The 23705-nt window shown below is 45.6% G+C and overlaps 2 protein-coding genes across 6 annotated transcripts; one reads left to right on the top strand and one right to left on the bottom strand.

The window, feature by feature from the left end:
- Nucleotides 1–226: 226 nt before the first annotated feature.
- Nucleotides 227–9933, bottom strand: TTC9C (tetratricopeptide repeat domain 9C). Of its 5 annotated transcripts, none has more exons than XM_010821028.4 (4): nucleotides 9769–9933; nucleotides 8476–8768; nucleotides 3163–3345; nucleotides 227–1936 (listed from the first exon to the last, which is right to left on the bottom strand). In XM_010821028.4, exons 2-4 carry the CDS (start codon nucleotides 8711–8713, stop codon nucleotides 1842–1844), a joined length of 516 nt encoding a protein of 171 aa, XP_010819330.1. In that variant the 5' UTR covers nucleotides 8714–8768; nucleotides 9769–9933; the 3' UTR covers nucleotides 227–1841.
- A 584-nt stretch (nucleotides 9934–10517) lies between these two features.
- Nucleotides 10518–20123, top strand: HNRNPUL2 (heterogeneous nuclear ribonucleoprotein U like 2). The gene is made up of 14 exons (NM_001206245.2): nucleotides 10518–11058; nucleotides 12998–13133; nucleotides 13432–13508; nucleotides 13677–13816; nucleotides 14117–14207; nucleotides 14296–14408; nucleotides 14619–14882; nucleotides 15054–15176; nucleotides 15555–15683; nucleotides 16199–16367; nucleotides 17707–17907; nucleotides 18931–19004; nucleotides 19265–19375; nucleotides 19495–20123. The coding sequence occupies exons 1-14, from the start codon at nucleotides 10518–10520 to the stop codon at nucleotides 19573–19575; spliced, it is 2250 nt and encodes a 749-aa protein (NP_001193174.1). The 3' UTR covers nucleotides 19576–20123.
- The last annotated feature ends 3582 nt before the right edge of the window (nucleotides 20124–23705 follow it).

Here is a 23705-nt window from a genome sequence, read left to right as displayed (position 1 = left end):
TTCTGAGTACACAGATTTAGCTACCTGATTCCTTCAGGATGTGGGCTGGGCAGGCCTCCTCCGGACCCATATCTGACTGCCTACCTTTGTCCACTTTCCCATTCATTAGCATCTTTGTTAGAGCTGGCCTTCAAATTAAAGACCAAAATGTAAGTCTGACCACTTTGTCTCTTAGTAATGCAAAAAAAGAAAAAAAAAAAAAGATTAGTGCAATATACATCTACAATACATTTTTAAATATCAGCTTTATTTTTTCCTCATTGATACAGAACATAGCTTACTATAACATCAAGTCTTAGTGGGGAAAAGAGAAAATCAGAAAGCAAAACCAGCCCCAAACAAAGATAACACACAACCATGACATAATTTGGCAACAGTCTAGGCTTAGAAATTTAAGAAGCTTGGAAGAGGAATAAAATATTCCTCTTTTGTTAGCTGTGTCCTTGGACTTAAAGACTATTTGGTATAAAGACTTTTTGTTATAAGCTGATGGTTGTACTATTTAAGAGTACAGGGAGATACAAAGAGGAGCCTAGTTCATCAAGAGAGAGACATTACTGATTAAGAGAGAAGAGCTCATGTACACTTGGCAAGACCAAGAAGTTTTTGTCTGTAAACTGTGTTTATATGATGGCTAATGACATGTCCTTATTCCTTTCATTCATAAATATAGAGGCAGAGCTATTATGGCCTCATCTACTCTTGTACAACTCACACATTGTGGACATTAGAATAAGTGTGCAGAATGATAAAGGTGCTCCGGTTGAGGAAGCCTCCTACGGAGCCATGGCTGTACCAGATCTGCAGCCTGCACCTGTGCCCAACAAAGCTTCCAGAAAGTTCTGTCGGTGCTTAAAAGGCACAAAGGAAAGAGAACCTTTCCTCACTGTTTCCCTCCTCTTTAAGGAATGGAGTTCTTACAAAATACAAGGTGACAGGTAAAAAACAGATCTATGTTTCTATCCTGCTCTTTGTCGCATTGTTTCTAGAAGACTTGGTAAACTCTTGCCTTTCTTAGAGAAATGAGCATCCTATAGGTATGCAACTTAAAAATTCAAGCGTTTACAAGTTTTCTGGCATGAGGTCTTTTGAAAGGTTATAAAATATATACTTAGATGCTTGACTCCAGGGGTTTTAAGACAGAAGGGTTTAATAAAATAAATAAGTATACTATATTAATGATCTGAGTGTGAGCAATAGCAAGGCTACAATAGTTAGAAATTATCAAGAGAAACAAGAGGAACTAGATACTTTTGTGGAGGATAAAGAATCTCAATGTATGTGGAACATTAAGAAAAAGGAATTAATGAAGTAGTTACTTTTAAATCTTTCATTTTGAGGCATGTGGGTCCAATTTATTATTGTCTAGTTTCACAGTATGTATTTGCCAGTTTGTGACCTGTGTAAGGGCTTCCCATTTTGGCTTTAGAAATCTGAGGAAACGAAGGGAAAACATTCCTTTCTGCCTGTCCTTATTACTTCATCTTCTGCTAAGCCTTATCCGTTGTATATGACTACATCTACCAACATCTATCATCAAAATCTATGCCAGAGCTATGATTAATCCACCTATAACTGATGAGTGTTTTCTGGTTGTATTTCTCAAGGCAAATGTTTCTGATATATAATACCATATATTAAAAACCATATAAATAGAAAGATGGGGAAACAAAAACACAGCCTATGTAAGTGATAGAAGAGTTTGTGCAGCACTAGAAGCAAAACAGAAGTTCACCTCAGTCAGAGGTGTGGGGGTAATTTCTCTTGCTGAGGCTCAGGTTTCCCTTTGATGGGTCTCTAATGGTTCATCTAAGTTCAAGTGGAGGAGTATCTTTCTTCTTTTAACCAAACATGCCCAGGTAGAGCTGCTTCTCTTTCCGATGGTAGCTGCTGAGTTCCAACTGTGTCCGCTGAAGGTACCTCCGGACGTTGGCGTCTTAGAACAGGACAAAGGAGGCAATCAGAGACAGACCCGTAATTGTGCGTCCAGGCAGGAGAGGACTGTGAACACCCTTCCATTTCTGAAAATTTCTAAGATCTGCGTATATCACAACTATTCTATGCAACGTACATTTCCTTCATTAATACCACTTTTAATCTCTAAAGAATCTCGTACAGGGACTTCCCTGGTGGTCCACTGGTTAAGAATCTACCTTCCAACGCCGAAGGTTCAATCCCTGATCAGGGAACTAAGATCCTTTCTAGTTGTGGCACAGGGACTTAGCTGTCCCACAACATGTATTATCACCTATTTTCAACAACATGTGGGGCAACTGAGTCCCTGTGCCACAACCAGAGAGGTCACACGTGGCAATAAACCCTGATGCAGTCAAATAAATAAATACATATTTTAAAAAATTATTGTACAAGGCTGAGCTGGTTTCTAACTTAATAATGAAAAGCATCTGAAGAAACAGTAATTTTAAGAGCACAGCCTCTAAACCTACTATATATGGGTGGCAGTTAATCTGTGTACCTGAAAGAAACATGAGCAATGGTTCATATTTTATATCTTTATTAATTCATGACTTTTCCAGGCTTCCCTGGTGGCTCAGATGGTAAAGAATCTGCCTGCAACGCAAGAGACCAGGGTAACTAACACTTTAACGACTTTTCCATTCAATTAGAGTGGTGCTGCTGAGTTATTTTACGTTTGGGGACCCCCTCACTTCAATAGCTGCTCTAAGCCATAATGCAAAATGGGAGACAATTTTCAGAGCTGAACCACCAACACAGGAACAAGTTTATCATTCTCTTAACGATATCCTTTTTGCTTGGAAACAAGCCTCAAGTTCTCAGGATGCCTGTTCTTCTAGGTCATACCTGGGGTTAGCTGAGCTAAAGGATGAAAGGACGGTCATGCAAAAGCCAGACCTCAGCTGGAAAACTGGTAGAAACAAGGATTATCAAGTTTATTCACTGGAATCTAGATCCTATTTTAGTCTCCATCTAGGAACTGAAACTTGGAATTCATGAGTAGAAGGTCTGTTTGTTATACATCGTCATACATCTTTTTATACTTTTTTAATATTGAACGTGTGAATATATTATTACTTATTTTCACAATTCAATACATTGGAAAATGAACTAAAATCCTCTCCCACAGATACTACCTCAGTGGGACTATTTTTTGTACTTCCCACTTCAGCCCCCTTCTCTCACCTTTTGGCTTCCTATTGACAGCAGCCATGAGGTAGTGCCGGGCCTGGTCATAGTCCTGCAGGTGGAAAAAGGCCACTCCAGCCCGATACAAGGCCTTGGCATTATCAGGCTGCCGCTCCAGGACTTTCTGGCTGTATTCTTTCACCCGTTCATAGTTTACTGGTTCCATCTGAAGGAGACAGGCTAATGGCAGCAAACGGAAGGAAGAGAGAAGAGGACCTTGTTACACGATGCCCCATCGCCCAACGCAAGGAAGCACCAAATCCAGGATGCTACAGCAACACTCACTCACCCAGCAAATGCATCTGCATGTCCACCGTGCGCCAGACATCATGCTAGCCACTGGGGATACAGCAGTGGATACAAGTTTTACACACCTCACGGTTTACTTCACTATCTGTCAAATGCCCATTGCGTGTTGGGCTGGCCAAAAAGTTTGTTTGGGTTTTTCTGTAAGATGTTATGGAAGAACTCGAAGTTTTTGGCCAACCCAATACCTAGCGTGGGTCAGGCCCAGCTATAAAAGTTGATAAGACTAGGGCTTCCCTTATGGTCCAGTGGTTAGGAATCCGCCTGCCGATGCAGGAGACACGGGTTCGATCCCTGATCCGGAAAGATCTCACGTGCCATGGAGAAGCTAAGCCCTTGTGCCACCACTACTAAGCCTGTGCTCCAGAGCCTGGGAGCTCAACTACTGAAGCCCGAGTGCCCTAGAGTCTGTGCTTTGCAACAAGAGAAAGCCACCCAACAGAGAAGCCCGAGGCACCGCACCTGGAGAAAAGCCTGCGCAGCCACATTAAATCAATAATTTTTAAAAAGTTGATTAGACTATACTTTAAATGTATAGGGACTTTCCTGGCGGTCCAGTGGTTGGAACTCTCGGGGGGCAGGGGTTTGATCGCTAGCATGCCACGTGGTGAAAAAAGAAATTATTTAAAACTCTTCATTGTCTCTCTTCTACTCAAGGCTCTCTGTCTATCTTGACTCTCCCATTTCACAATTCTTGTCCTGAAGTCCTAGTAACAACAACGACTGCCATTAATAGTGTGAGTAAACAGTAAGCACTGTGCCAGGGGCTTGTTTAATCTTCTCATCCACCCTCTGAAGTCAGTTATGTGTTAGCATCTCCATTTAATGGATGAAGAAATCAAGGCTCACAAAGGTAAAGTAACTTGTCTAGGATCCCACAGCTTTTAGGTGGAATGAGTAAGAAATCTGAACCAAAGACTAACTCAAAAATTACCCTTCTCAATGATGATATATTATCTCACAAATTCCTTGGATAAAAGGATGGGACCTCAAAATACAAATCTGTGTAGGAGACAATGTTCAGGTCAATGTTCTGTCTTTCTGTAATTAAGAAGGGAAATGCATTTCCTGTTTAACAACTGTGGGAATTACACACAGCATTATTAAATCATGTGCTGGGAAGGAAGGAGTATCAGGGCTGTGTCTGCGTCCCTTCTACAACATCCCCACCAAGTGGCCATATGGTTCATACTTAAGTATTTCCCCAGCATCAGCTAGCCCATCACTGATGGGTTACCATGATGTAACCCATTGTTCCTTCATTCTACAACTAGTTCTGGGGTAATGACCATGTGCTAGGTGGAGGTAGGAGCAGGAGAAAAAGAGGAACAAGACAGACACCTTGGTGAGTGAGTAGAGCTTGCATCCTAATTCCCAGGCAGAAGGAACACGATAACAAATTCACTTATTTATTAGTGCTTTGTGGAAAATAGAACTGTACTGGGACAGAGACTGAATGAGGTCAGAGTGATGCTTGATTACAGAAGGCGTCCCTGAGAAAGTGACTTTTGGGCCAAGATCTGAATGACAGGGTCATTCAAGGGACAGGGCATTCTAGCCAAGAGAAGAGATCCTACCCAGCCGGAAGGTGGGTGTGTGCTTTGTGAATTCAGTCTACGGAGGAGCCAGATCACATCAGGTTGTGCAGGTGAAGGTCAGAGTTTGAATATTTTCCTAAGTACAATAATATGCCATTGGAGGGTTTTAGCGATGAGGTCTGATTTCTTTATCTGTGAAGTAGGGAAAATCACTACTACCTTGCAGAATTTTTGTGAAGATGAGAGGTACTATAAATAAACTGCCCAACACATAAATTTCACTCTCATGTAAGTGAAATTTCTTAATTTTAGTGAGTCTTTAGGAAACATCTACCAAGCGCCTCCAAGCAGAGGGTCTACAGATGGATAAGCCAGTCTCTGCCTTCAGGTCCACCTGGACAGTCAAGATGAGTATGTATCTCATTTCCTTGATTTCTGACCAATTCCCCAAGGTGTACTCTATTCTCTAACATACAGTATTCTGCAATAAGAACTTAAGTACAGAGGCTTCCCTGGTGGCTCAGTGGTAAAGAATCCACCAGCCAATACAGGAGACATGGGTTCGATCCCTGATCTGGGAAGATCCCACATGCCAGAGCAAATAAGCCTATGTCTCACAACTATTGAGCTTGTGATCTAGGGCCCATGAGCCACAACAAGAGAAACCACCCCAATGAGAAGCCCAAGCACCTCAACTAGAGTGGCCCCCGCTCGCCAAACTAGAGAAAAGCCCTCGAAGCAACAAAGATCCAGCACAGCCACAAAAAAATTGGACTTGCCAGGTTTAATTTTAGCTCCACCACTTACTAGATGTTCCTTAAATCTACCTCAAAGGATTGCTATGATACTTAAGGTTTATATGTATATGTGTATCAAGGGCTTATACATGGCATTTCATAAATGTCACCTTAATGAGCCTTCCCTGACCACTACCATGCCTACGGCATTCACTATTCCCATTTTCTTTCTTTTGGCTATGCCACGCTGCATGTGGGATCTTTGTTTTTCCACCAGGGATCGAACTGGCACCCTCTGCTTTAGAAGCATGGCGTCTTAATGACTGGACTGCCAGGGAAGTCCATACACCCATTTTCTGCTTTATCCGTTTCCACATTACTTATCATCTTTGTCAACTACAAATTGGTGCTTGCCAACAGCAGGAGGCTGAATCCTGGGCTACTGCAGCTGTAGGCCTTGACACGCCCTGAGGGAGTTCAGAATGAGGCACTTTGTGCCCCAAGAAAACAGGTCTTTAGATTGAACTCCCCCTTCAGGAAAATCTTATATACTAACCTCCCCACACTGCCTCTTTGGAGCAGTTTTTTTTTTGGAGCTGTCTGAGGTGCTGTCTCCTGGGCTGCAGTCCTCATTTTGCCCCAAGTAAAACTTAACTCAAAACTCCCTCCTTGTGCCTCATTTTCAGTCAACATCGTCTAATACACAAGTTACTTCTTTTGTTAACTATCCATCTCCCCATGACAGCAGGGACCTTTATCTGTTTTACTATACTGCAATATCCTCAGTATGCTGCTACTGCTACTGCTGCTGCTAAGTCACTTCAGTCATGTCCGACTCTGTGCGACTCCATAGACAGCAGCCCACCAGGCTCCCCCGTCCCTGGGATTCTCCAGGCTTCAGAACACTGGAGTGGGTTGCCATTTCCTTCTCCAGTGCATGAAAGTGTAAAGTGAAAAGTGAACGTGAAGTCGCTCAGTTGTGTCCAACTCTTAGCGACCCCATGCACTGCAGCCCACCAGGCTCCTCCGTCCATGGGATTTTCCAGGCAAGAGTACTGGAGTGGGGTGCCATTGCCTTCTCCAATCCTCAGTATATCAATAAATATTAATTTATTCAAAAAATAATTACTGAATGAACTGAAATAGTAGCTACTATAATTACGGTTACTTGAATCTAAGAATAGCTTTGGACACACACTGTAAAACAGCTAGAATTTCACCAAATCATTGAGGACCAGGGTAGTAAAAAGGAAAAAAATTTAAACAATGATTACAAAGTGTATACTTCAAAACAAACTTAATTAGCTCTATGGTTACTTTGCCTGCCACAGAACAGACTTCAGAAGTCTCCTTTCTTTCAGCAGATGAATCCTAGTGATACTAACTCTGGACTATTTCTCCATGCAAGGCCAGCTGGATATGGAAGGTACAAGTTACCCAAGGTATCATCTAGCTGCTTTATATAGGAAGCAGGAAAATGAGGAAAAGCTATCCAAAACATCTAAGATGGGTGACTTACACCACCAGCTGAAGCAAGTGCCTTCTTTCCTAAATTTTAAATATTAAAGAAACAACAGTCTAAACATAGGTTTGATACTGTGCAGGGTCTTTGGGGCTCCTGGGCACAAGGGCTTTGTGTCTGCCATTTCTTCGATTATAAGAAACAGTCTGCATTCAGCCTCTACGACCTTCCCTGAGGTCTGAAGGGCAGACTCAAGCAATTGTTAATTAGGGAAGGGTGGGGCTGGGAGACCAAGGAGAAACAGTCAAGAGCAGCCTTGAGGCAAGGTCCTGTTTCCCCAACAGACAGTCTCAACAACATCTTAAGCTATTTTGTGGATACAGAAACGACCTCCAGGTGGGAGAAGTTAACAATTAACAATGGTATGCCACCCAGGAGCAGTGTAGACCCCAGACCAGCTGAACTGGAAGGTCAATGATGCTTAGCCTTACTTACTTCACCACCAACCCATTAGAAAAAACGTCCATGAGATGATTACATTCTTTGGACAATTTATACAGAACCTCACAGTTTCTTCCCCAGGTGGGGACTCGTGGTTTTGAGGGCAGGAGCCTGCTGTGTTCCCCTCTGCCTGGCAAAACAAAAGAGCTATTCTTTTCTACTTCACCCAAAACTCTGTCTGTGAAATTTGATTCGGTACCAGTGTACAAACAAGCTGAGCTCAGCATCAGGTTCAGTATTTTCTCTGTGTGTGTTAGTTCCTCGATCGTGTCCAACTCTTTGCGATCTCATGGACTGTAGCCCTCCAGACTCCTCCATCCATGGGATTTTCCAGGCAAGAATACTGGGGTGGGTTGCCATTTCCTTCTCCAAGGGATCTCCCCGACCCAGGGATTGAATCCACGTCTCCCGCATTGCAGGCAGACTCTTTACCGTCTGAGCCACCAGGAAGTCGTGCAAAATTCCTTAAACCTATTAGCCATCACCTGGGAGTCTGATAGAAACGCAAATTGGTACACACAACTCACAAACCTCAGACCTATTAGATCGGAATCATGGTAGGCTCAAGAAGTTGTGTTTATCAAACTCTCCAAGTGAAGTCTAGAAGCACCGAAACTCAATTAGAGCCCCATAGATTGAAAGTATATTGCAATTCATGGTAGAATAACTAGATAACGACAGAAGAGCCGTCAGTGTTTTTCCCAATATTCTCAAACTTTCATATACCGGCCTTGACACTGTACCCTCCCGTCGGCCCTGTTCTTACCAGCCAGGTTGTTGTAGCAATCTGTCTGGGTGGTGTGAAGTAGGTTTTCTTGTTCAGGTGTGAGGGCCGGGCCCTGAGGTCCCAGATTAGGTATCGGGGAGGGCAGACTTGGATCCAGACCCCGCAGCTGCAGCAGAGCTCGATGGTACCCACTTACAGCATCCCGGTACTTCCCTTCCCGGTAACACTGGTTTCCTTTCTCCTTGTACAGCTGAGCCTCCTGCAGGCGTTTCTCCATAACTCTGTCGCCCAGTGCTCTTGAGGAATTGGGACGTGAAAGAACAACCGAAGCTCTAGGAATAGGAGCGAAGCAACGAATTTTGGCAGCTGACTTAAAAAAGCAAGGAAATTCTCCTTCTCCAGGAGGCCTCTCAGGGAATGACTGCTTGATTCTACTACAGCCCCTTCCTTTCTTCTCTACAGTTACTTTTTAATCTCTCGAAGTGCAAGCATCTGATCAGGAAGTAGATGTGGGAACAGCAAAGCCTGAGATTAATTGATTTCCCAAAGCGGCGACTCCCGGGTGAAAAAAAAACACGAAAACTATAACGCAGTAACTAAAGAATCGTGGCCCGCGTCTGAACGCCGGCGGCTCTTGTTTCCTCCTTTCGTTCGGACACACCTCCCTGACTCGGAAGCGGAAGGGAGTAGGCGGGAATAACTGCTAAAAAGGGTCTAGGGGGCTTGCCTCCATCCCAGCTCTTTGTTTGCCCTTACTCAACAGCATTTGTTGACTTCTGGGCCGGGAGTTGGAGAACCGAGGTGAACGCAGTCCGTGCACCCCAACCACAGGCCGATGGTGGTGCAGCCGTAGCGCCGCCCAGCTGCAAGCCCCCTTACCACCAGCGGCCAGCTCCCCGCCCCGCTGCAACAGGCCAAACCCGTAGTCTCTTCGCCGCACTTCGCTTTACAAGCCGGGAGCACGGAGAGGGCAGGGTCCAGCCTCCCGAGAGTTTGATGTCTGAAGGGTCGCGCGCATTGCACCACGCGCCCAATCAGAAGCGGCCCGGGAAAAGGAATCCCACAGACACGACCCCGCCTCTCTAGCCTCCCCTGCGGACCAACCCAGTGGGGAGAGGGGAATACCCCTGGCTGCTTCGCCAATTGAAAAACAAAACAAAACAAAACTGCAAGATCATAGAAGACCAATCAGAATTGCAGATGACGATTCAAGCTGGCCAATAAGGCGAGGTCAGAGTGTGTGTTGCTGGGTAGAAGTTGAAGGCTTGAGGAAACAGGAGGGCTTGGGTTAACTGTATTTCTTGGGTTTGTAAAGTCCTTTTGTTAACTAACCAGAAAGACAATTGCCAGCAGGAGTTCACGTTTCAAGATTCTCCTTTCTTCCTTTCTGGCTTTTTTCCCCTCAAGAAGTGGCTGCATGTATAAACTAAAGGACAAAAAAATAAATAAATAAACTAAGGGACAGAGACTAGCTAACAAGCCCTAAGACGACAGCACGATCGGATCAGACGGGACTGGCGGTGGTGGGGGGGGGGGTGACGGAGTGGGAGGCGCGTGTGGCGAAGGAGCGCCAGGCGGCTGCGCAGCCCCGGCTGGAAGTACGGAGAGTGGGGTACGCACACGCCTCGTTGCGACGAGGCACTTGGGCCGAAGCCAGCCTTTCCCCGACTCCGGCTCCGGTGCGGCTGCGCCGTGAAGCCGCCGGCGGCGATTGGCCCAGGGGGTGAGAGGGGCGGGAGGTAAACGGAGGGAAGTCCGTCGTCCTGGGCGCGCGCCCGCCCGCCCGCCCGCCCGCGGCAGAGAAGCCGATGGTCGGCTGGAGAGGAAGCAGCTTCCCGCTGCGTTGTTTTGGGCTCCGGGGGCCGAAAGGGGGAGGGAGGAAGAGCGATAAATAAACACTACGTAGCGGAGGCTGCGCGCTGCCCGCCGCCTGCCAGCCTGCCTGCCTGCGTGCGTGCGTGCGTGCGCTCGCTCTCGCGGGCTCCGTGCTGGCGCGTGAGGCGGAGGCGGCGCCTGCGCAGTCGGGCTCGGTCGACGGTTCGCAGGGGAGGAGGTGGCGGGAGGCGGAGGAGGCGGCGGCGATGGAGGTGAAGCGGCTGAAAGTGACCGAGCTGCGGTCGGAGCTGCAGCGGCGCGGCTTGGACTCGCGCGGCCTCAAAGTGGATCTGGCGCAGCGGCTGCAGGAGGCGCTGGACGCTGAGATGCTCGAGGACGAGGCCGGCGGTGGCGGGGCCGGGCCCGGCGGGGCCTGCAAGGCGGAGCCTCGGCCTGTGGCCGCGTCGGGCGGCGGCCCGGGTGGGGACGAGGAGGAGGACGAAGAGGAGGAGGAGGAGGACGAGGAGGCGCTGCTTGAGGACGAGGACGAAGAGCCACCCCCTGCCCAGGCCTCGGGCCAGGCCGCGCAGCCGCCGCCGGAGCCCCCAGAGGCGGCAGCCGTGGAGGCCGAGGCGGAGCCCGATGCTTCCGAGAAAGCGGCGGAGGAGGCCACAGCCGAGTCAGGTGGGGTAAACGGTGGCGAAGAGCAGGGCACCGGCAAGGGGGAGGAAGATGAACCGGAGGAGCGGAGCGGGGACGAGACGCCGGGATCCGAGGCGCCGGGTGACAAGGCCGCAGAGGAACAGGGTGAGGAGCTGGCAGCGGAGCCGGGCTCCAACCTGCCGGGTGCGCCCCTGACCCAGCACCGAGCCCTGCACCGCGGGGTCCAGATTCCCATCGCCGTTTGCCGGGACTCCCCAGGGGAGGTGGTTTTCGTCCTCTCTCCTCCTTTCCGGAGGGTTTCTCTACCTCTGGTGGCCCCACTCTTTGCAGGAGGGAGGTTCCTTCCTAACTTGATTGCTTACTTGGTGGTAGTGAATGGAAATAAAGCGGTTTCCCATGCGAACTGCTTACGAGCTACCTGTTGGAGCAGCCTCCCGCGGTGCTGGTTATCTTTTCCTAAACCGGGAATGTGCTGAGGAATTGTTGATTACATGGACAGCCAGACCGACTGTTGGAGGCTTCGGCCTTTGGGCCACCGGACTGTTTACTTTTTCGCCATAAAATTAAGCAATAAGCTAAGTTCGTCAAGAGTTCGCCCCATCAAAAGCTCATTACTAGAGTTTGAGCTACGCCGAAAATCTGGAAATCTAACCTTGTTCCTGCTTTTGCAGCAGTAGCTTGCTTCAAGTAGCTTGCAGTGTGAGGGTGTCGAGTTTAATGGTTAACTACGAAAGAGAACATCTTAATCTAGAACATTTAGAATAAGTTAGCTAACGTTACTTGGCTAGGGGTTTTACCTTGCCTGAATTATGATTAAAATTTAATCTTTCATTTGAGTGGATATCGAAGGGCAAATTTGTATGTTTACTATACACTTAGCTAGCCTTTTACATTTTGGGTCCCTGATTTCCTGAATTGAAATGATTGGGGTGTTGGTGGGTCCATTGAATAACCTTGTGGAAGAGAATGTATAGAGGTGCCCCAGGGAGTTAGTGACCTTCCTCACTTCCTTTGAAGTGATTGGATGATTACAGCTGATCCATAACTATCTGTCAGAGTGGGAGGAAAACTAGAGCTGCTTCCCATTCTTACTATGAAGTGGCTTGCTTTTTAGTTCCTTTTATAATGCAGTTTTTAGGCTGCTGCTGGGTATGATGGTATAGTTGGAACCCATTCTACAACAGTCGCATGCAACTTGCAGCTTGTACTATGTCCTGGAACAAAAATCCCATTACATAATCTTTATCTTAATGTGTACCCCCAAAGAGCAGGTAAAAAAGCTCGAGAGATAAAGAACTTCTTTAGAGAGGTTATTACAAAAAAACCTTTAGTGTTAGTGTTGCAAACCACAGAAGTCCAAGGAAAAATTCTGTTGTTTTTTTTTTTCTCTTGTAAAGAATGTTACTAAATATATGACAACACCTTTCTGCCCCAAATTATGTGAGGTAAAGATGCAGTATTATTTATGGCTCTCTTGTGACTTAATGGTTTGTTCTTGCAAGTTTCAGTAAAAATCTATGGTAAGAGCTCTGTATAAAGTGCCAGAGTTCATTTGCTATGTAAGTAAAGCTGTGTATGGCTGTGCATTTTAAAGCTGGAAAGTCAAACTCTTCAAAAAAGAAAGAAAGAAACAAAATGAGGCTTCTGTACCACAACACTGGGAAAGTGTTGAAAAATATATATTAAGTCTCTAGCTTAAATCCAAATCTGATAGTCAAGAATCAAAGTTAAGCAATGAAGTTTTTTAAAAACTTATGGCATGTTTCTTTTATGTCATGTAAGTGGGAAAATCTGCAAGTTTGACCTGATTTAAGCAGATAAATTTAGAATGCAAAAATTGGCTAACTTTCAGTATACTTTTTGACTGAAATTAGCCCATAATGTCCTTTTTTTAAAAAAAAAATAATCCATCCAATGACAGAAAAATAATCTTTGGAAATAAAACATTCTGTGGATGCAGTGGGGATAACCTGGCTCTTCTGATTAGACAGATATGCCAGTCCTCCTTTAGTTTCTGTTGGTTCTGAGCTTATTCTACACTCCAGTATGAAAACTGCTGATTTTCTTTCCCTCATTTTTGTAGGAGATGACCAAGATAGTGAAAAGTCAAAACCAGCAGGCTCAGATGGTGAGCGGCGGGGGGTAAAGAGACAGCGGGATGAGAAGGATGAACATGGCCGAGCTTACTATGAATTCCGAGAGGAGGCCTACCACAGCCGGTGAGGGAAACAGTCCCTTTCATTGAAGGCAGTCTCTGCTCCAATTTTGGTATACCTGAGGTTGACTGGAGAGTCTGGAGAAAGGGGGTGGATTAAAAATGGAATAGGTTCTTATAGGCCTAAGTCTTTGATCGAATCTACCCTGAATGCTTCCATTGCCCTTTTCTCATTTGCTGAAAGAAGCTGCCTGCTGGAATTGTATATTCACTGGTAGTTTAACAGACCTAAAGTCATGCAGACACCTCTCGAATTAAAGGACTTTGGTTACATTATATTTGCTTTTCTCTCATACATGTAGCTCAAAGTCTCCACCACCCCCAGAAGAAGAGGTGAAAGACGAGGAAGAGGATCACACTCTTGTGAACCTGGACACGTGTATGTATAAGGCAGACAGATTGGGGTTTTTAACCAATCAAAAGAGATTTTGGGGATTAAAAACTTCCTGGCCTGCAGCTTTTAAGAGATTTAGATTTTGTATCCATGCTTGAGAACTGGGTACCTTTGTGTTCCATTGGAGTAAAAAGATTGCTTCTTTCTTAACAGATACCTCCGATCTCCATTTTCAAGTCAGCAAAGACCGCTATGGAGGACAGCCACTTTTCTCAGAGAAGTTCCCCACCCTTTGGTCTGGGGCCAGAAGTACTTATGGAGTGACAAAGGGGAAAGTCTGCTTTGAGGCCAAGGTAGTGTGTACACTACCATTAGGACCATTCATTTATTAAATTAGTCATTAAACTACTCTATACTGGACTTGCAGCCACCAGTATTTTATCAGAGAAAGGTACCATACTTGAAAGATGACCTTAGCTCTAGTAACCAAGGAATTAACCCTCATGACTTTGGTTTACGTTCATTGACGGTTGTTTTTCTGACGCTGAGTTGTGATAGTTGTTTTTGGTTTGTATCAAAATTTTGTTTTCATAACTCAGACTTTGCTTGAGTTGGTCAGAGTATCCGAAAAGTTCCTTTTCTGACTTGTCCAGGTAACCCAGAATCTCCCAATGAAAGAAGGCTGCACAGAGGTTTCTCTCCTTCGAGTTGGATGGTCTGTTGATTTTTCGCATCCACAGCTTGGTAAAGTTACCTTTAACTTAATCATGTTTGTGTTTGCTGCTCTGTGGGAAGTTTGAGTGTAGGTAAACTAATTTGCTGATTTTTCTAGGTGAGGATGAATTCTCTTATGGTTTTGATGGACGAGGACTCAAGGCAGAGAATGGGCAGTTTGAGGAATTTGGCCAGACTTTTGGGGAGAATGATGTCATTGGATGCTTTGCTGTAAGTGCTCCTGAAAGTTGTGGGTTTGTAGCAAAGAGTGGATGGAGGGCCCTGGAAATCCTTTGCTTCCCATCAGCTGCGTCTCTTCTGCAGTTGATGCGTTGCTTGCATAGTTGTGTAGCAATTGAAGTTGGGGGAAAAAGATTGAACTGCGAGATTAATCAACTACAAGGCCTGTGTGCCCATAAATGCTCTTGTCTTTTGTTGTAGAATTTTGAGGCCGAAGAAGTAGAACTTTCCTTTTCCAAGAATGGAGAAGACCTCGGTGTGGCATTCCGTATCAGCAAGGAATCCCTAGCAGATCGGGCCCTTCTACCCCACGTCCTCTGCAAAAATTGTGTTGTAGAATTAAATTTTGGTCAGAAGGAGGAGCCCTTCTTCCCACCACCAGAAGAGTTTGTGTTCATTCATGCCGTGCCTGTTGAGGAGCGCGTGCGCACTGCAGTCCCTCCCAAGACCATAGAGGAGTGTGAGGTATGCCAGAGAGGGTGCAGAACCTTGGTGCTCATGCTTGGTTGGTCACTTTTCTGCTCAAGCTTTGCCCAACTGGGAGCTGGGGAGGATGTTCTGAAGTTGGGCTTTGTAAACATTCCCCTCAGGTTGGTTGGTTGTTTTTATAGCATTCCTGGTTCTGTTTACTTGCAGGTGATTCTGATGGTGGGACTCCCTGCATCTGGAAAGACCCAGTGGGCACTGAAATATGCAAAAGAAAACCCTGAGAAAAGATACAATGTCCTGGGAGCTGAGACTGTGCTCAATCAAATGAGGGTGAGTTGGTGGGAGGGGATAAATCACTCTGGTGTTTGCTTTTAAATACTAAGAAACTTATATAATCTTTTCCCAATGGAGTTGAATCTTTCAGGTGTCTGAGATCAGGGGCCCCACAAATAAAGAAATGAGTTTTTGGTTTTTTGTTTTCTTTTCCTTTGCTGTGTTATCAGATTTCTGAAAGCTGGTAAAGCCTGGGGTGTTTCAGGTATATCCAGATTGAGACTGGAAATAAGTCCTGTAGGAAATGGACAGCATTCACAGCTCTAAGGAATGGCAGTGAACCGATATGGTGGCATTGGTGGCGTTTACCAGTGACTCTTGGGCTTTAACTTACTTTGTAATTTCTTGTGTTTCTCTTCCTCTTAAACTCATCAGATGAAGGGGCTCGAGGAGCCAGAGATGGATCCCAAAAGCCGAGACCTTTTAGTTCAGCAAGCCTCCCAGTGCCTTAGTAAGCTGGTCCAGATTGCTTCCCGGACAAAGAGGAACTTCATTCTTGATCAGGTATTGTTCAGAAATTCAAAAGAAATCTAATTTAACAATATTCCCAAAGATAAAAGATTTGGTATCCATTTGATTTTGGTATTTGATAAAATTGTTCAGAGTCAAAATAAGGTGCATATATAAAGACTAAATTAAGGAACAGAATCAGGTTACCTAGTTATAACCAAGAATTATGGTTGTAATGTTTTTTTGGATTGAGAGATACACTTCTCAGTGTTTTTACAAGAGAGCATTTGGACCCAGGCTGTAAAACACACTATAGAGGTGATCGAGTGTTCTAGCTTTGGATTCATGACTCCACCACTTACTAGGTCTGTGACCTTGGACAAGTCTTGGTCTCTCTGACTCTCAAGTTTCGTGTTGGGTAAAACAGGATAACATGTAGCTTTTGAAGAATTCAGAGACTGTATAAATAGTCCTCTTAATCTAGTGCCTCACTTGTGAAGGATTCTCAGTAAGTGTTGGTTGAATTTAACTTTTACTCCTAAAACATCTATTACTTCTCCTGTCCCTAGTGTAATGTGTACAACTCTGGCCAACGGCGGAAGCTGTTACTGTTTAAGACTTTCTCCCGGAAAGTGGTGGTGGTTGTCCCTAATGAGGAGGACTGGAAGAAGAGGCTGGAGCTGAGGAAGGAAGTGGAGGGAGATGATGTGCCTGAGTCTATAATGCTGGAGATGAAAGGTGGGCTAACCTCTACGAGTTAGAGATCCTGGCCTTGGTCCATGCACACCTCCCTAGGGCCTCTTAGCACCTGGAGCATTCTTCACATGTGTAAAGTATGAATCTGAGGAATAAATTAATGAATGTGATCACTTGTGGATTAATGAATGAGCAGAATGAATGGTGAAGCAATAACCCCTTGATTCATTCTGATAAAATACAAAAAAAAAAAAAAAAGGTGATAGGTCACAGGATAATCAAAACCCAAGGCAGAGTGAGTCAGTTATTCATTCAGTGAATACTTAGGAGTGTCTGCTATTTGTCCAGTACAGTTCTAGACCTAGGGAAAGAATGAATGAAATGAAGCTCTGCCTTCATTGAATTTATATTCTAGAGATGGAACATTCTGATGGTTCAGATGGAAATGGTAGAGGTTGGAGTGAATGATCTCAACAGTATGTTTTGATTTCTATATCACATTAGGCTTGTTTTGTTTTTTACTTTTGTTGTTTGTTGGTGTTGATTTTTGGTATGTGCCGTATAAAGCCTTACAGCAAGGTTCCCTGGAAGGCAATATTAACCTTCTTTATTGAGCTGGAGTTCTGCTCTTCACCTCTGAGTTTGGTCTTTCCCCATGCTGCCTTCAGCTCCTGGCATCCCACCCAGAGCCGTCAGCTATTGGCTCTTTGAATTCTGATAATGCCTGGGCGTGGGAGCTGGTTTCACACTAAAGAGCTCAAGTTTACTCAGAATGAACTAGACCAGTCCATAACTCATTTGGGGGCACTTGGAGGAATTTAGTTCAGTTTTATGAAACTAAGGGCTAATTGGATTCACTTATCAATCAAGAGCACCTCATTGAACTGAGTTCCACGGGGACTCAGCCTCTGAACTTGATGTCCAGAGACTGGTGCTGGCCCATCCCACACAGGTGGTTAGTGAGACCCCTGTACTCTTGCTTCCTGTTCTCCTCAAATGGATGAGTAAGTGCCTTCAGGCTTGGGTCAGTTTCTTCTTGAGTCTCTTTTAAAAGTGTATTTCTTATCTAACTACACCAAAACTTTCTCAGTTACTTTTACCCTCTGGCTGCCTGCTTCTGTCCTGATAAGGAACCTTAACCCAGTTCACTCTTAATTTATTATGGATCACTTGAGAACTTGTAAATCTACAGTTTGCAGATAGCCCTTTGCCTGGGGCTGCTGCAGTTAGCGAGAAACTTGTAGAGTGAACCGAGCACATTTTTGTGCATTTATAGATGAGGCTTAGAAAATCTTGTTCTTGCTGTAGTGGAGTTTTCGTTATGAGATATTACCCGTTTTTGCAGTTGGAGGCTCACAGAGCTTCTCTCTTACGCTTGTAGCCAACTTCTCTCTGCCTGAAAAATGCGACTATATGGATGAGGTGACATATGGGGAGCTGGAGAAGGAGGAAGCTCAGCCCATTGTCACTAAATACAAGGAGGAGGCAAGGAAGCTGCTGCCCCCCTCTGAGAAGCGGACAAACCGCCGGAACAATCGAAACAAGCGTAACCGGCAGAACCGAAGCCGAGGCCAAGGCTACGGTAAGTCCTGGGGACCTGCCAGCCCTAGCCTCAGTCTGTTCTCTGTGTGAAGTGCAGCTGGACCCACAGGAAAGGCCAGGCAACCACATCGGGCCACCAACATTAAGGACATCCCTTTATGGAGCTTATTTCTTCCTGTGTCCTTTACTCCTAGCTTCTTGTGCTTTTCCCATAATCGAAACAAAAGGTAGTTATTTTTCAACAAAAGTATTTGTTTCCTTGAAGAGCAGTGCTTGAACCTGCACATTTATCAGTTTTCATTTTTACATATGGATTCCCCCTTCACGCTTGTAGTTTATCTGAAGGATTTGTGCAGGATTCTTCTTTTCTTTGTCTACTGGGTCAACCCAGCTATGTAGATCAGAAAGTGAATGCATTATTCAGTAATTTGGGGGATTATGAAGTAAGTTAGCTTATTAGTGGAATTAATTTCCTCTCTCAATTATCTAGTTTTGTCAATTAACTCCCTTGATCCCCTTCCCACAGTGTGCATTCAAGTGTGTGTGTGTGTGTGTGTGTGTGTGTGTAATTTTAAGTGTAAGTCAGCAAAAAATTTTTTGAGTGTTTGCTATGTGCTAGGCCCTGGAAATACAAGCAGTTCCTGCTTTGGAAGAGCTTGACATTTAGACTTTGTTCAGTTGTGTAAAATGGGTTTGGGCTGCATGATACCCAAGATCGCTTCCAGGGCTGAAAGTCTGCACCTCCACGAGTGGCAGTTTCACTCGTGTTTCTAACTCTGCCATGTGTCCTTTGCCATCTTAAATGTTTTGCAGGAATTGGGGAGCTTCAAAAAGTGAAACCAAGGTGGCTTAGTTTTTCTTATGTCTCTATTCCTCTGCCTTCCCCCCTCAGACTTTTTAAAAGATCCTGGCTGGTGCTTTAATTAACATTGTGTGAGCCTGACAGAAGCAGGCCTCCTATTCCCCCAGAATTGCCTTTGGCTCCGACTTTTTGATTTCCACTCAGATGTGGAGCCAGGACCCCATGCCAGCTGTCTGAGCGCGCTCTCCATTTCTCTTCCAGTGGGCGGGCAGCGCCGAGGCTACGACAACCGGGCCTACGGGCAGCAGTGCTGGGGGCAGTCTGGAAACAGAGGGGTGAGTGCAGCTCTCCTTCTGCTCCTCCCTCTGGGCCGTGACAGCCATTCCTGTTGGCTTTGGGGAGCAGAGTGGTTTGGGCTGTTTCCTCAGGGCTTAGGGTTTTGCCTGTTTAATTTGTTCATCTGGCAGAATTTATCCTGGGAAGATGAAACCTGTATATAATACGAAGCAAAGATATATCTCATTTAAGATGGGGGATAGCAGTGGATTGTGATGCTACAGACCCATGCATCTTCACTCCTCTCTCCTTTTCTCAGGGTTACCGTAACTTCTACGATCGGTACAGGGGAGACTACGATCGATTCTATGGGCGAGATTATGAGTACAACAGATACAGAGACTATTACAGACACCAGTATACCCGGGATGTAAGTATTATCTGGGAATGGAGAGATGAAGGGGCGGGCAGGACAGGGGGAGGAGTATTGTGCCTCTCTGTCCTCAGCCCGATGTGGCTCCACGTGACAGGGTCTCCCCTCTCTTCTAGTGGCAGAATTACTACTACCACCATCCCCAGGACAGAGACCGATACTACAGGAACTACTACGGTTACCAAGGGTATCGGTGAAGCCCCTGCCATTGTCGCCTGTCAGCCACGAAGCTGAATCTCTGGGGGTGCCAAGCACCCCTCAAAACACAACCAAGGAAAACAGGGGCTGTCGGGGTGGGGCTGAGCTGCCGGGGAGGGGCGGTGGGGGGAGGGTGCGCAAGCAGGGGTGGGGGAGGGGGGAGGTGGAAACAAACAACAAAACTGTACATTTTTTTTAAAGTTTGTTGAAAAGAATATTGTCTTATTCTATAAAACATTTCAAACCTAGTTAGATATTTGTAATCAAAAAAAAAAACATTTGCTCAGAAAGCAGCACTTAGGGCTGCCTGTCCTATATACCCTGCAGTCGGACAGGAAAGAACTGAATATGTCACCCTTCTGATATTCTAAGGCAGCTGGACTGGCAGCTGAGTAAGGGAGAGTGATGGTGAGGTGATGCGGAGAGGGTGGGAAGCGTTCGAGGGTGCCCACTCTCCGCAGCAGGCAGGAGCGGGGCAGAGGGCAAGCTTGTGACTGGGGCAGTGAAAATAAACGATTGGCTCTTATCAATCACTTGCACCAACTAACCGTTTGTATTTTCTTTACCGACCTTTCCCTCTCGGGATATCTGGTCCGGTGGGCTGGGAGGCCATAGTGTCCCTATCTCCACGTGCCTGTGCCTCTGTGCTGTTCGGCCAAGGCCAAGCTACCAATTGGGTGGTTCTATTATATAGGATCCCCAGGCCAGGGAGGCATGGGGACTGTTGGTGACTGGAGAGTAGAATAGTTTGTAGCCTCTCTGTACCCGTTTATGGATTTCCATAAAATCTGGAAGAAGAGTTGGGATTACAGCCCCCAGTCTGAAGATGGTGATCTGCCGGTCTCTGCTCTCTTGTCTTCCAAGGCTGAGACAGGCGGGAAGTCTCTGAAATCATCTCTGTTAGAGAATCTGTCCTCTTCTAGTTCTAGAGAAGGAACGTTTCTCAGGGTTTCAGCTCACACAGAAACGAAGCAGGATTCTTTTCACTGCAGCAGGATATGTATATAGGTGAATCCTGTGGTGTGGGCTACTGGGCCCAGGTGCTGAGAATAGCGACTATTTTATACAGTGTGGAGGGCCAGGGCCGTGCTGGCTTTTTTGATACACAGGTAGAGAGTGACTAGAAAAGGGGAGGGTGGGGGGGGTGGGAGGCAGCTCAGTGGGGCTGCCGGAACTTGGGAAGAGCGTGAATGTGAGCGTGTGCATGCACAGGAGCACCCTTTCCCGACTTGTGGCAACAGGATTCCTCCTGGGGCATCTTCCCTGCGTGGCCCAGAGAGACATCTAGCCAAGAGACTTCAGTTGGGATAGTAACTTTACCGACACCCTCCTAGTTCTTGACAGCTTCAGGTCGCTGGTTCAAGAATATGGGTGGGATGGGGGAATGCTCTTTGGATACTGAGCTTCAGTTTTCATTCACCTTCCTGCTCAGCATTGCATCAGCCAAGAGCTTACTCAGCGAACACCTCACATTGCTGTACTTCCTGGGAGGGGACTCCCAGGTTGTGCTACCAGAAAACACTTCACTTCCACTTCCTTACCTGGGCAGTCCTCTGCTGAAAATTTTGTGCTGAGATTCGATCTCCTTTCCCTCTCCCACGGTTACTGCCGTGCCCAGGAGGGTGCACAGGCTCTGGTTCTGGCCCTCTAATCACCTGTCTAGGACACCCTTCTGCTCCACCAGGACCTCTGACCCAGAGGCTGGAATGGGTGCTGGTAGGCAATATGTTTGCTTGCTCACCGTGACATCCTCTCTTTCTTCGGACACCTGCTGCTTCTGTGGGTTTGTGTGTGGCAGTGGGTGAAGTGATTGCCTGAAGTTTTCTGTAACCCACTTTTTATTACCATTAAGGGGAGTGTTCGAGAAAGCTTTAGTGCTTATAGTGTCAGGGCAAGGAGATAAAAACTGGAGCCCAAAGAGATTCCCCTTAGGGAGGGCAAGATTATAACAGAAAATGGACTCTCTGGCAGAAACTGCCAGCCCTATTCAAATGTTTAGTTCTGCAGCAAATAGCATCTTTTTATAATCTACAGCACGGTGTGGGGATGCTAGGCCCTCAGGGCGGGGAGGGGGAAGGACAGAATTTAAGCCGCTTTGGGTTTTTTTGGGGGGCGGGGGGTACTTGCTGTTCACTTTTGACACTGGAAAGTCATCTTTTCATAAAAAGCTCTTTCTAGGTGGGTGGAGAGTGAAACTGCCACGTCCTTGTCAGTTTAGTCCAAGAGATCACTCGCAACAACAGTAGATGTCTGGGTTTTGTTTGTGTCTGTCTTTTTATTATGGGAAAAAAAAAAAAAAACAATGTTAAGGGGGGAAATGTGGATTAACAGGAGGGATCCCTAGCCTTGTTTTCCTTAGAAGACTTGTTTAGTGTTTTATCAGACGTCTGTTGTAGGTGGAAAAGCTTGTGAGAAAAACAACCACCACATGGAGCCTGTAAATGTTTTTGCACAACCTGTAAAGCATTCTTGGAAGTGGCCAGTAAAAAAAGGGTTTTACCGTTTTAAAAAAATGTAACTGTGTCATTGTTTACATCTGTAACTTTCTCCTCCCCTGTTCTCATTACAACATTCTGGCAAAAATGTAGGCACGGTAGCTACCAGTTTTAGAATAAATAACCATTTGGATTGAATTCACCTTCTCTTCTGTGGCTGCACTGACTGGGTAGAGTGTGTCATTGGGGGCTTTCCTTATGTCTGATGCTGCTCCTTAAGCTGTACTGGGTTCCAGCTAAGGGTGGCTTTCCTCTTTCAGAGCAATTTTTCCCTTCCATTCTACCATGCTTTCACTGGGGAACCAGCCACACCTTCACTCAGGGTTTGTTGGCTTACTTAAGTGCTTGCTTTTACTAAGAGTTTGAACAATTGGTGTAGAAGAAAATAAGTTATAACTCATGACTTCTGTGTATTTGGTGTATACGAAAACCAGTTGAATGTGTGAGGTTAAATGTAGGGTTGTCCATTTAGGGGCCACATAAGTTTATTTGTGAGTAATTACCACTTAGGGAAGCCTTGGTGGCTCAGTGGTGAAGAATCTGCCTGCCAATGCAGGAACCGCGGGTTCAGTCCATGGGTCCAGAAGATCTCCTGGAGAAGGAAATGGCAACCCACTCTAGTATTCTTGTTTGGGAAATCCCATGGACAGAGGAGCCTGGTGGACTACAATCCACAGTCGAAAAGAGTCAGACATGACAGCGACTAAACAACAAATTACCACTTAAAAGGAAGAGCCTACTTATTCAGCAGAAGATGTTTGATGGAGATCTTTCCTAGTGAATTAGTAGAATGAGAGGTAACTTTAACTGACAAAAACATTTGTGTCACTAGCAAAAAGCATTTGTGTCACTAGCATGGAACTGACCTTGATTGTAATTTCTAATGGTCAGGGACTTACTAAGGCTGGGATACCACAGGCTTATGACATGTAGGGTTTTGAAGTAATGATGATAATAAACTGCTGTAACGCCTCCCTTTGGACATGACACAGATTCTCACCCTAGAGGCTTATAGCTTCGAGTCCAAAGGCTATCCTTGATCTCAGTGTCTGCCCATTCTCTAGGATGCTTAAAGTCACTCAGTGTTATAGCTACTCATTTTAAGTGGTTATTTATAGCTTATGCCTTGTCTCTATTAACCTCTAATCACCCCCACCCTTTCCCTAACTAGGGCTGCAGACATTCACATCTAATCTGATGAGTTATGAAAATCCAGTATGTAGAACTGAGCAGAGGCTGCTTTTAAAAAACAACAACAACAACAACAAACAAACATCAAGTACATTTTTTGAGTACTCCTGATTTTTTATGAAGTGTGAGCTGATGTGGAAATTTTCACTTACTCTTCTGGAATTTGCCCAACACTGTGATAACAGGAAAAGAGAGATTGTTTTATGCCCTGCTTGCCATTTTGTTAGATATTTAAATGCCTGCTATATGCCAGACACTGACAGGATGCAGAAATTAAAAAAAACTTGATCCTTCGAGGAGTTTTCAACAGGCACTAAGAACTAAGCGGGATTCCCTGGTGGCTCAGATGATAAAGAATCCGCCTGCAATGCGGCAGACCTGGGTTCTATCCCTGGGTTAGGGAGATCGCTTGGAAGAGGGAATGGCAACCCACTCCAATATTC

The sequence above is a fragment of the Bos taurus genome, chromosome 29 (genome assembly GCF_002263795.3).
Source record: "Bos taurus isolate L1 Dominette 01449 registration number 42190680 breed Hereford chromosome 29, ARS-UCD2.0, whole genome shotgun sequence".
Taxonomy (NCBI): Eukaryota; Metazoa; Chordata; class Mammalia; order Artiodactyla; family Bovidae; genus Bos; species Bos taurus.
Note: the sequence above shows the minus strand (reverse complement) of the source record. Positions and strands in the feature narration are given on the sequence as shown.